Here is a 12922-nt window from a genome sequence, read left to right on the forward strand (position 1 = left end):
ATCGAACCAGCAACCTTTCGGTTACTGGTCTAACACTCTTAACTGCTAGACTACCTGTAGAAGTAGTAGCAGTTGTACTCACTGCCTCCCTTGCCGCTCTTCTCCATGCGGTACTGGTAGATATGCAGTGTGAACAGCATGTGAGAGTTGCGTCTCTCTTCCTCATCTGAGTCGGGCCTGCTGGTGCTGCGTGCTGCGATGGCCGCGTCCAGGAAGAAGGCTGCCTTCTCTGCCGTGGGGGCGCGGAGCTCACTCTGGTTCTGGAGCTGAGGGGGGAAGAGAGAGACGAGGGAAGGGTAAGTAAAATAAAGATAAGGAGAGAGTATGGGGTTCGAAAAAGAGTTGGAGGAAGGAAAGAGAAAGAGGAGAGAGAGAGAGGATAGCCAGGTAATTGGACCTAGGCACACATTTCTTACCCATTAGATTGGGTCTTGGGGGCAATTAAAGAAACAGGTATGCACACAGAGGGAGGGGGATTATGGAAGGTAATGGAGGAGCAGGAGGCAGGGGCACTTCCCTCCACACGGATGTTGTGGTGGTGGAGTATGGAGAGGGGGAGTGGGGAATGGGAGGAAAGGGGTGGGGGGTGTCTAGTAGGGGACCCACACCACGTGGTTGGAGGAGAAGCCTTGAGAAGCTTCACAGGACTCCAGGCAGCCTTTGAGATCACGGTCCACACAGAGGGAGGGGCTCTGGTCCACACAGAGGGAGGGGCTCTGGTCCACACAGAGCCCAAAAAAACAACATCTGACGGCAACACCTGTCAGTGCCTTCAAATCCCCCCCACCCCCCAATTAGTCCCATTGCTATCCAGAGGGTCAGAGCTAATGCAGGAGTAATAGATGCTCAAGCATGCTGACAGGGGAGTCAATATAAAGGTATGAAGAAAGACAGCGATATTGTGGATGGCTTTGGTGAGAATATAGCGCAGGGATTATTGAGATAAGTAAGACAGGGAAATATGGGCTCAGAGTACACAGAGGAAAGACCTGAGATATGAAACAGATCATCTTTTGGGTAGACAGAGGTAGGTAGTAGTGAGAATCAGAGCAATACACAGACACTAAAATATACAAGACAGAGAGAGAGAGAGAGAGAGAGAGAGTGAGAGAAATAGAGAGTGAGAACAAAGAAAGGGTGGAAAACAGACACGCATCTGGCCACCTTTTTCCCTCACCTGAGTGCCACAAATAGGGTCCTCACGCAGGTAGACCCCTGGGGACTGACCGTCCTGAACGCTTCCCGTGGACACCTCAGACAGAAGGTCCTTCAGCGCCTCGTCCTTCCCACAGATCTCCACGGCAGACACACGGACAGAGAAGCGCGTGCCCGTCTTCTCCTTACGCTCGTTGATGAGCGTGAAGAGCCAGGAGATGGCGCAGGGCACGATGCCGAGGTTCTGGGTGGAGCCGTCTTTGCCAATCATAGTGAATGTCTTGCCTGAAGACGGAGGAGAGGGTGAGAAACGGCGGGGAAGCGGGATGGAGATATTAATATACAAGTCCTGTGCTGTTGGCAACATGCTGCTAATTTCCCTTCGAAAAACTAAGAAACACTAGTAATAATGTAATACTGTGTAGACGAGAGGAAAATGCATTACACCTGTTGATTGGGAATCTACTGTATCTCTAAGAACTTACGAAGGGGGTGATTCAAGGAGCATTCCCTGGAGGATGAGCACAGTGGAGAAGAAAAGGGTGACTCAATTAGACTTTTCTCCCAGACTGGGTGAAGAGTCCAGGTCAATTACAGTGGTTTTAATTCAAGACTGTTCCCTGCAGCCTCTATATAGAAGTCTCCCTCCCTCCAGCCCCCACCATCTCCCACTAGCCCCTCCCCACTGTCTTATTTTCTCCTCAGACCACTCCACTGCACCACTAATCCATTTGTGAATGTGGGCATCAAACCGATAAAAGGAGACTTTTCTTTGTCGAACAGTGTCCTTTTGCCAGATTTCAGTTGAGTAGCGGGGCTTGCTTACCAAGCTTGACATGCCCGAAGCAGAAGATGCAACCGTCCGCACCGTTCACCACAGACTGGATGACCTCAGACACTGTCCCTGAACACACCTCTGCCTGCAAGGAGAAAGGGAGAAAGAGAGAGAGAGAGAGATTTCAAAAAAGCCTTTGACTCAATTTGGCATGAGGGTCTGCTATACAAACTGATGGAAAGTGGTGTTGGGGGTAAAACATACGACATTATAAAATCCATGTACACAAATAACAAGTGTGCGGTTAAAATTGGCAAAAAACACACACATTTCTTCACACAGGGTCGTGGGGTGAGACAGGGATGCAGCTTAAGCCCCACCCTCTTCAACATATATATCAACGAATTGGCGCGGGCACTAGAAAAGTCTGCAGCACCCGGCCTCACCCTACTAGAATCCGAAGTCAAATGTCTGCTGTTTGCTGATGATCTGGTGCTTCTGTCACCAACCAAGGAGGGCCTACAGCAGCACCTAGATCTTATGCACAGATTCTGTCAGACCTGGGCCCTGACAGTAAATTTCAGTAAGACCAAAATAATGGTGTTCTTCTACACCTGCATTGCTTGCTGTTTGGGGTTTTAGGCTGGGTTTCTGTACAGCACTTTGAGATATCAGCTGATGTACGAAGGGCTATATGAATAAATTTGATTTGATTTTGATTTGTTCCAAAAAAGGTCCAGTCACCAGGACCACAAATACAAATTCCATCTAGACACTGTTGCCCTAGAGCACACAAAAAACTATACATACCTTGGCCTAAACATCAGCGCCACAGGTAACTTCCACAAAGCTGTGAACGATCTGAGAGACAAGGCAAGAAGGGCATTCTATGCCATCAAAAGGAACATAAATTTCAACATAACAATTAGGATTTGGCTAAAAATACTTGAATCAGTCATAGAGCCCATTGCTCTTTATGGTTGTGAGGTCTGGGGTCCGCTCACCAACCAAGACTTCACAAAATGGGACAAACACCAAATTGAGACTCTGCACGCAGAATTCTGCAAAAATATCCTCCGTGTACAACGTAGAACACCAAATAATGCATGCAGAGCAGAATTAGGCCGATACCCACTAATGATCAAAATCCAGAAAATAGCCGTTAAATTCTATAACCACCTAAAAGGAAGCGATTCCCAAACCTTCCATAACAAAGCCATCACCTACAGAGAGATGAACCTGGAGAAGAGTCCCCTAAGCAAGCTGGTCCTGGTGCTCTGTTCACAAACACAAACACCCTACAGAGCCCCAGGACAGCAGCACAATTAGACCCAACCAAATAATGAGAAAACAAAAAGATAATTACTTGACACATTGGAAGGAATTAACAAAAAAACAGAGCAAACTAGAATGCTATTTGGCCCTACACAGAGAGTACACAGCGGCAGAATACCTGACAACTGTGACTGACCCAAAATTAAGGAAAGCTTTGACTATGTACAGAGAAAAGCCACCGTAGGCAGACATGGCTCTCAAGAGAAGACAGGCTATGTGCTCACTGCCCACAAAATGAGGTGGAAACTGAGCTGCACTTCCTAACCTCCTGCCCAATGTATGACCATATTAGAGAGACATATTTCCCTCAGATTACACAGATCCACAAAGAATTTTGACAAACTCCCATATCTACTGGGTGAAATTCCACAGTGTGCCATCACAGCAGCAAGATTTGTGACCTGTTGCTATGAGAAAAGGGCAACCAGTGAAGAACACACACCATTCTAAATACAACCCATATTTATGCTTATTTATTTTATCTTGTGTCCTTTAACCATTTGTACATTGTTAAAACACTGTATATATATATATATATATAATATGACATTTGTAATGTCTTTATTGTTTTGAAACTTCTGTATGTGTAATGTTTACTGTTAATTTTTATTGTTTATTTCACTTTATATATTCACTTTATATATTATCTACCTCACTTGCTTTGGCAATGTTAACACATGTTTCCCATGCCAATAAAGCCCTTGAATTGAATTGAATTGAGAGAGAGATGGAGTGGTAAAAGAGCGTATAGCTGCCATTCCCCTTTTAGAATTGTGTACATTCCCACATAATAGGAATATCAAGTCATTGACAAACACATACACGTACAAAGTATTTTCTATTTGAGAATTCCCAATTATTTCTATAAAACCATTATTTGAGCTATCAAACACAGGAGGAGCATCAGGAAGACAGGCTCTGATCACAGATTCAGAGGGCGTCATCCAAAGGAACAAATGCTGCAAAGTGTGGCTCATCTTTACAATCTGTTTCACCACCATGGCTCCACCGGGGCAAGGCTTCTACTGCAGACAGAGATCTCCTCCCATACATAACACAGATAACGAGGCCTCTTACTGCAGAACAGCTTTCTGTTACTGTTAGCCGCCAGCAGTGTGGTCCCAGCGGCACAATCTGGCAGCCTCGTCTCAGTCTGCCTTACTGGTGCAGGAGCAGGGCTATCAGCTCATATCAGCTGGTTTACTGCGGAGGAGATGTATCTGATGGGGGAAGCTCTGAACCTTACCCCCACTGTGGAGACACTGATCCATGCTGTAGACCCTGTAGCTACTGACTCTACCCATGCTTGATGAGATCCCTAATGGTTCAGCTTCTCAAACCTAAAGATTGTACGCTCTATGGGGAGCAACACAAAGCTTGAGTCGATGGTTCATGTTCCCTTTTTAGTAGGTACTAACAGCATGTTACCTCACTGCTAGATCTCATCTCTTCAACAATCAGTTCAGAAGACACTGAGTGATCAATGGAAATCTCAATGGTTTTGTTGAGAAACGTTTCTAAACAGACCTCTATGGAACATTTTTGTCTGGATGTTACATGTCCTCAATGTCTGGCCCTTCCATTTTGATCTTAATTTGGGCATGGACTGGGAGAAGAGAGGTTGGATATAACTGGACTATGAAAGGAGAGGTTAGATATAAGTGGACCGAATTAAATGAATTCCCCAGACTTAAAATGGCCAGCTGTTGAGGCCCATAATGGGAAGAATGCCCCCAACCAAAGATTGGCATTTTCCTACTAAGCCCCCGGACCGCACCCAGCCAGCATGAAGATATCCTCCTACCCTTGAAAGAGTGCCCACCTACACACACACACACACACACACACACACACACACACACACACACACACACACACACACACACACACACACACACACACACACACACACACACACACACACAGACTCCTCAATTGCTTGGTCTTTACTTGAGAGGCATCCTGGGTAAACACTGCGTCGAAGGCGAAGATCTTTGGGACGGCCACGGTGGCTCTCCTGTGCCCTGAGTTGGCGCGGTCGTTGACCGAGGGGTCGTAAAGGGTTAGCTGCTTCTTCCTGGGGTCCACCTTCAGGAAGGACATGGACTCTGACGAATCAGGAGCCTCCAGGGATGGGCAGATACGCATCATCACTTTTACCTTCAACACGAAGAGAGAGGAGAGGAGAATAGAGGGACAGAGAGCAAAGAACATACATTTAAGCAAACATATGGTGAAAAAACACATTAATTAAACACAGATGAAGCGGGCACATAAAATATCTAACATGATACACACATAGAGCTACAGGGGACATAGCATGAATTTGTAATGGGGAGAAAATGGACATCTTGAAATCACATGGCAACGCTGAATCTGGATAAACATAATTTCCATCAAGTCAACGATGATGGACATGACAGTGCCTGTTACCATGGAGACAAAGGTTACCCCTGACAAATGGATCACCATTGCAAGTTAAGCTGCCACTCGTGGGTCAACACATGGTCCTAATGGTGTCAATGTAAGGATAATATTGTAAATCATAACAGTGAATGTAATATGGGCCCTTAATGACTGTGACTCTGAGCCGCCCACCATGCTGAGGGATTATCCAATCAGCAGGCTGCTCTCTGGACCAAGAGCAACTCTGACTGCAGCTCTAGAACATGGGAACATATGGTCCCGCTTTTTCTCTCCCTCTCTATCTCTCTACGTCACTCTCTCAGGACAACTCTGAGATCTGTATTGTCTATACTTAGTCCCTAGATTCTGTGTCATTTCCGTTGTCACGGTACACCATGATCCTAACACAATATGGTAAACAGGATGGTATATGTCACTGGTCATGTTTAACGTGTTGATTTACTAATGTTGTAACTACGTTATGGCCATGACATGTCTCCTCTAGTCTAATGTTATAACTATGTTATGGCCATGACTTGCAGAGCCAGTCTGCCAGCTGTGGCTGATGGTACTTCCTGAACTGGAGAAAGTGGAGAAGGGTTCATCTGCATGCACACCATGTTATATGCAAACTGTGTGTGTGTGTGTTTTCATCTGTCATTCTTCCTGCCAAGCCTCCTCAAACACAATCATATCTTTTTTATTCAATGACAACTGCAACACCATTTATAAAGAACAGGTAGGAGTGGATGGTTCTTCTGGTAAGAAAAACATCCTCATTCATTCTGTCAACATTTGATTGTTAAAACTCAGCCTTGACTATCTTGTAGGATGACAGACAGGAGACATAAACATCTGTGTTGTCAGGAAGAGGAATGGATAATGGTGTTTCTCCTCTCCCTGACAGCTCAGTGTGTGTAGGGTTTAGCATAGTGGTAGTCAATCCACTAAACCAGTGCATCGGCACGCTTCCCCTCCTCCTCCATGGTTACAAACAGCTCGAGCTTTAACAACCATGCATTGATAACAAATTAAATCTAGTACAATAAAAATATTTTTTAAAACATCACACAAAAAACGACTATGATGCCAGTGAGAGGCTGTGCGATATAAGACAGCCGATTACAACTCCAACTGTTCCCCCACCTCCCCTTTCTGCAAAGGCAGCAAAACTGACACAGGGCTGGTCCTTTCATCCTCTGTGTGTCTCTCCTGTGCCATCCGTGCACACACAAAAGGCCCATTCTTCCCCTGGCTTGTTTATAAATATTGCCACAAATCCTGGCTCTGGCGTTAAGGAACAATGTGTGGTGGCGATCCCATTCTGCCGCAAAGGGAATTCCTCTCTTGCTTTCCGGCAGCTGAGTGCAAACTCTCTTTGTGCTCCATGGGGGGCTGTTACCATGACTGACGTGTACATATGTTAAGCAAATTACATTTAAACAGGTTTCCATATATGACTGCTGAGCCTGGCCGGCCCACCAACCGGGCCGGGGAGCAATAGCTAATGTCTAGAGCTTCTATATTTACATTGGCAGAGATGTGATACCAGTGGCCGGTGAGGATCATCTGGAGCCTCTGCTGCATTTTAACACCTCGGGCCCCTCTGCTAATGGCCCTGTTCTCCTATGTCTTGATCCCACTAAGAAATCCATTAGCTGGGATTTTACCCCAGCAGCCACCCCTCCTCATGTCCAAACCCTCCACTTGACACATCGCCCTGGGTCAGCAATGACATCAACTACACATGGATGGACATGTGTGTCTTAAATAAATACAAACCAAAACATCACCTATGCCTCTCAGTGTTTCAGTCAATTCTTGACCACAGAAAATGCATACTGTAGAACAGGGGGAAAGGAGCTGGGATGAATTGTGTACCGTAGACAAAAGAATGTTGGCAACTCAAATCGTGTTGGCTGTGGTTCCACAAACATGCATTGTTTCACAGCAGTGAACTCTTGGTTGTCTGAACCAGGTGACTCCAAACTGCAGTACTGTCTGAGACACAATGACAGAGATTGAGTTTCCCATAACAGCCGAGTTAATGAAGAGGTAACCTGAGGTTTTAAACTCAGAACAATGCTGTATACAAGCTGATTTTCCTTTTCAACACAACCCTGTGGTTGTCACATACATCATGTCTAGCTCAGTAAAAGGTTTAGGGAGAGGAAGCTTGTTAATAATGCTGGTGTTTTATGAAGTGAGATTCACAATATGGAACAATTTCTCAATGGTGGGGAAATTTGGCAGAGTAAGCAACAACTTCCCAACCAGGTGGGACCTAATCTTGTTAGGGGACTTCTTCTGCTATGTAAATACAGGATATCAGCCCAGCAAACAATACCCAATAAACCCTAGAGGAAGGGTGTGTTTATACAGCACTAACGCTATTGACAGACCAATCATCGCCATCCTGCTCGATTTCATCAAGAGGTTTATGGAACGCAGCTAGCAGGAATTGTATTTAACTTTTATTTAAACAGGGTGGGTCACCATTGAGACCAGGCTCTCATTTGCAAGGGAGCCCTGTGAACATGAACATACAATAAATAATATCAATATAATACATACAACAAGAATAATCAGAACAAACAAATCTCACATATCACCTCCCTTAAACTCCATCTAAACTGTCCAATGGAGACCAACGAGTCTAATTTCAAGGTGGCCTGAAGCCTATTCCATGAGCTGGGTGCATAAAACGAAATCATTTCCCTCCAGATCAGTGGACACCCGCAGGACTTCTAGAACCACGGGACCTCTAGAACCAGCCAGTCCAAAGAAGAGTTGGTCTGAAAATTGCTTGATCTCCAGTTGATACGTGAGCTGAGGTAGTGGAGAGTCTCTGAAGAACTGCTTTATATACAAAAAAGTAGCCAATACTGGGCCCTTCTGGTAGTCAGAGATCCCAGCCAATAGAACTATAAAAAAATGCAGTGATGTGTAAGAACATCGGAATTAATACTGAAATGCACTGCAGTAGCATTTGCAAATGTTTAGCTTTTATTTATTTTACCTTTATTTAACTAGGCAAGTCAGTTAAGAACAAATTCTTATTTTCAATGATGGCCTAGTGGGTTAACTGCCTGTTCAGGGGCAGAATGACAGATTTGAACCTTGTCAGCTCGGGGATATGAACTTGCAACCTTTCGGTTACTAGTCCAACGCTCTAACCACTAGGCTACCCTGCCGCCCCAGGATACTGTGAGATTCTGTCATTGTTCTACTTACCCATAGTCAGATGAACTTGTGGATACCATTTTTATGTCTCTGCATACAGTATGAAGGAAGTTAGCGGAACTTCCTTCAGGTACAGTAGCATTGCTACTATAACAGTAGACTTCCAGTCATTGAGCTAATGCTAGTTAGCATTGGTTCTCGAAACTACCGCTAATGTCCTTAATACTGCAAGAATAGACATAAAAATGGTATCCACAAGTTAATCTGACTCTGGGTAAGTGAATTGGATTGAAGTGTTGTGTTTTCTTTCCCTCACAAACTGTAGTCCATTCAGAGGGAGGAATGCGGCCATAACAAACTGAGTGAATTCATGACATTCCAGCAGGCTTATCTGTCTGCATCTGTATGGACTGGACCAGACGACTGGCTGTCTATGTACTAATGCGTTGCCACTGTGCATTCTCCCATTTAAATGTCACTCACTCATAAACATATGCGTGTGTGTTCATACTGTAGGCCTGTTTGCGTATACAAGCAACGCCTGTTGCTCCTTACCTTTCCCATCCCAGGGTTCTCCTTGACCTTTGAGACAGCGCGGAGCAGGCATGGCGGGGCGGGGGGTGGCGAGAGCTGCAGGATGCCGCTGAAGTTGGTGGGGTAGATGGAGGGCTCCTGGGCTCCGGGGTGCAGCAGGGAGGGAGGCTGGTGCTTCTTCCGCTTGGACGAGAGGTTCAGCTTCTGAGCTGCCCTGGGAGGAGCAAACACAAGAAGAGTTCAACCTAACTTCAAAAACATACACATTAGCGAGTCGTCTGTATTGTGCTGGGCAGGAAGGAAGATAAACTTCATAGGGGCCACCAGGCATTTATCTTTTCCATAGTGAGGTATCCAACAGAGAGAGGGCTGTATAATCATTCAGCTGATTGATTTAATGGTCAGGGTTGACATTTGTGAGGGTGTGCAGAGCCTTTAGAAGCCACACTGAGATTGTAGCGGAAAGGTCAACAAGCTCCTTTTTCTCTTTGCCAAAGTAAACAAAGTCGACAGGAGAAGGGCGCTGTGCCACCAATCCCAATGCTACCTCTTTCAACTCCCCACTCCCTACCTGTGGCCAAGACTTTGTAAAATGCTCCAGGCCTCCACTTCAAAACAGTACAAACATAAAATTCTCAAATGCTTTAATTTCAGCACTGCAATTGCTAACGCACTGCTATGGAACTAAAGACACAATCAAGCCCAATTCTGCAGCAGGGCTTTGCAGGTTTCTACATACGACAAGCCGCCATGACACCTGTGTTATTAGTAGGTCAGCTGGTGGTTGTCATGGTGCTTATGTACACTAAATGGATCAATGTATCTTCTTCAAACAACACAGGAACATGACAGGAACATGACAGGTAAGGATGGCTGGCACAATGTTGCCTTTTCAGGCTATGGAAATGTTTGTTCTCATTATAGAATTGTTGTTCTGCTATTTCATATGTTACTCAGGTATATAGGTGAAGCTTGTTAGGGGGGCCATGAAAAACATGACTGGTCCCTAGATCCACCATTCACTGAGTCCCCTGATAGACAGACTTGGTGAGGAGAGTGAGAAATACAGTGGCTTGCGAAAGTATTCACCCGCCTTGGCATTTTTCCTATTTTGTTGCCTTACAACCTGGAATGAAAATGTATTTTTGGGGGGTTTGTATCATTTGATTTACACAACATGCCTACCACTTTGAAAATGCTAAAAAAAAATAATTGCGAAACAAACAAGACATAAGACAAAAAAACAGATCATTTGAGCATGCATAACTATTCACGGCTCTTGGGGTATGTCTCTATAAGCTTGGCACATCTAGCCACTGGGATTTTTGCCCATTCTTCAAGGCAAAACTGCTCCAGCTCCTTCTAGTTGGATGGGTTCCGCTGGTGTACAGCAATCTTTAAGTCATACCACAGATTCTCAATTGGATTGAGTTCTAGGCTTTGACTACGCCATTTCAAGACATTTAAATGATTCCCCTTAAACCACTCAAGTGTTGCTTTAGCAGTATGTTTAGGATAATTGTCCTGCTGGAAGGTGAACCTCCGTCCCAGTCTCAAATCTCTGGAAGACTGAAACAGGTTTCCCTCAAGAATATCTCTATATTTAGCACCATCCATCATTCCTTCAATTCTGAACAGTTTCCCAGTCCCTGCTGATGAAAAACACCCCCACAGCATGATGCTGCCACCACCATGCTTCACTTTGGGGATGGTGTTCTTGGGTTGGTGAGAGGTGTTGGGTTTGCACCACACATAGCGTTTTCCTTGATGGCCAAAAAGCTCACATTTTTGTCTCATCTGACCAGAGTCCCTTCTTCCATATTTTTGGGGAGTCTCCCACATTTTCTTATTTCTTTCTTTAAGCAATGGCTTTTTTCTGGCTAATCTTCCATAAAGTCTAGCTCTGTGGAGTGCACGGCTTCAAGTGATCCTATGGACAGATACTCCAAACTCAGCTGTGGAGCTTTGCAGCTCCTTCAGGGTTATCTTTGGTCTCTCTGGTCTGTGGGTTTTGGTGGGCGGTCCTCTCTTGGCAGGTTTATTGGGATGCCATATTCTTTATTTTTTTTATATAATGGATTTAATGGTGCTCCGTGGGATATAAAGTTACAGATATTTTTTGTAACCCAACCTTGATCTGTACTTCGCCACAACTTTGTCCCTGACCTGTTTGGAGAGCTCCTTGGTCTTCATTGTGCCACTTGCTTGGTGGCGCCCCTTGCTTGGTGGTGTTGCAGACTCTGGGGCCTTTCAGAACAGGTGTATATATACTGAGATCATGTGACAGATCATGTGACACTTAGATTGCACACAGGTGGATTCATTTAACTAATCACGTGACTTCTGGAGGTAATTTGTTGCATCAGATCTTATTTCGGGGCTTCATAGGAAAAGGGGTGAATACATATGCACGCACCACTTTAAAAAAGAATTCACTACACCAATTTCGACAAATATATATAAGTCTCTGTCACTCTCTCTCTCTCTCTCTCTCTCTCTCTCTCTCTCTCTATATATATATATATATATATATATATATATATATAGAGAGAGAGAGAGAGAGAGAGAGAGAGAGAGAGTGACAGAGACTTATATATATTTGTATATATATATATATATATATATATATAGAGAGAGAGAGAGCGAGAGAGAATGAGGGAGTGAGAGATAGTGACAGAGACTTATATATATATATAGAGAGAGAGAGAAAGAGAGAAAGAGAGAAAGAGAGAGAGAGAATGAGGGAGTGAGAGATAGTGACAGAGACTTATATATATATATATATATATATATATATATACAAATATATATAAGTCTCTGTCACTCTCTCTCACTCCCTCATTCTCTCTCTCTCTCTATATATATATATATATATATATATATATATATATATATATATACAAATATATATAAGTCTCTGTCACTCTCTCTCTCTCCTTCATTCTCTCTCTCTCTCTCTTTCTCTCTCTCTTCTCTCTCTCTCTCTCTCTCTCTCTCTCTCTATATATATAAGTCTCTGTCACTCTCACTCTCTCTCTCACTCTCACTCTCACTCTCTCTCTCTCTCTCTCTCTCTCTCTCTCTCTCTCTCTCTCTCTCTCTCTCTATATATATATATATATATATACAAATATATATATAAGTCTCTGTCACTCTCTCTCTCTCTTTCCCCTCTCTCTCCCTCTCACTCTGTCCGTCTATCTCTCTCTACGACTCAGTGTTAGCGCTGGAGTGGCACAGATGGGTCACAAGGCCAACAGAGCGAGACGCACACATTCCTTTTAGTCTAACTGCAATATTACCAGCTATGTAAATCTGTAACATTAAGCCACACTTATATGGCACTACTGTGTGTCAGTTACAACCACACCTCAACTTAAGGGTCAAGGTCAGAGTAAAGGAACATCTACAGGTAATTCATATGCACTGAACACTTTTCAGACAGACAGTTCAGAATTGGAGAGTCGCAAGAGACAAAAAATGGTTGTCAACAAGAGGAACAGACAGAGAGAAATTAAGATGGAATGTGAGATG

At 44.3% G+C, this 12922-nt stretch overlaps 1 protein-coding gene across 1 annotated transcript in view; it reads right to left on the minus strand.

Annotated features, from left to right (window-relative positions):
* Window positions 1-12922, minus strand: part of LOC135508178 (kinesin-like protein KIF26A) — a 139475-nt gene that overhangs the window by 13805 nt on the left and 112748 nt on the right. The window contains exons 5-9 of the mRNA XM_064928199.1: window positions 9410-9602; window positions 5216-5425; window positions 1982-2075; window positions 1178-1440; window positions 83-266 (exon numbers count right to left, since the gene is read on the minus strand). Coding sequence (XP_064784271.1) covers window positions 83-266; window positions 1178-1440; window positions 1982-2075; window positions 5216-5425; window positions 9410-9602 — 944 coding nt within the window. The remainder of the gene's footprint in view (window positions 1-82; window positions 267-1177; window positions 1441-1981; window positions 2076-5215; window positions 5426-9409; window positions 9603-12922) is intronic.

The sequence above is a fragment of the Oncorhynchus masou genome, chromosome 21 (genome assembly GCF_036934945.1).
Source record: "Oncorhynchus masou masou isolate Uvic2021 chromosome 21, UVic_Omas_1.1, whole genome shotgun sequence".
NCBI lineage: Eukaryota > Metazoa > Chordata > Actinopteri > Salmoniformes > Salmonidae > Oncorhynchus > Oncorhynchus masou.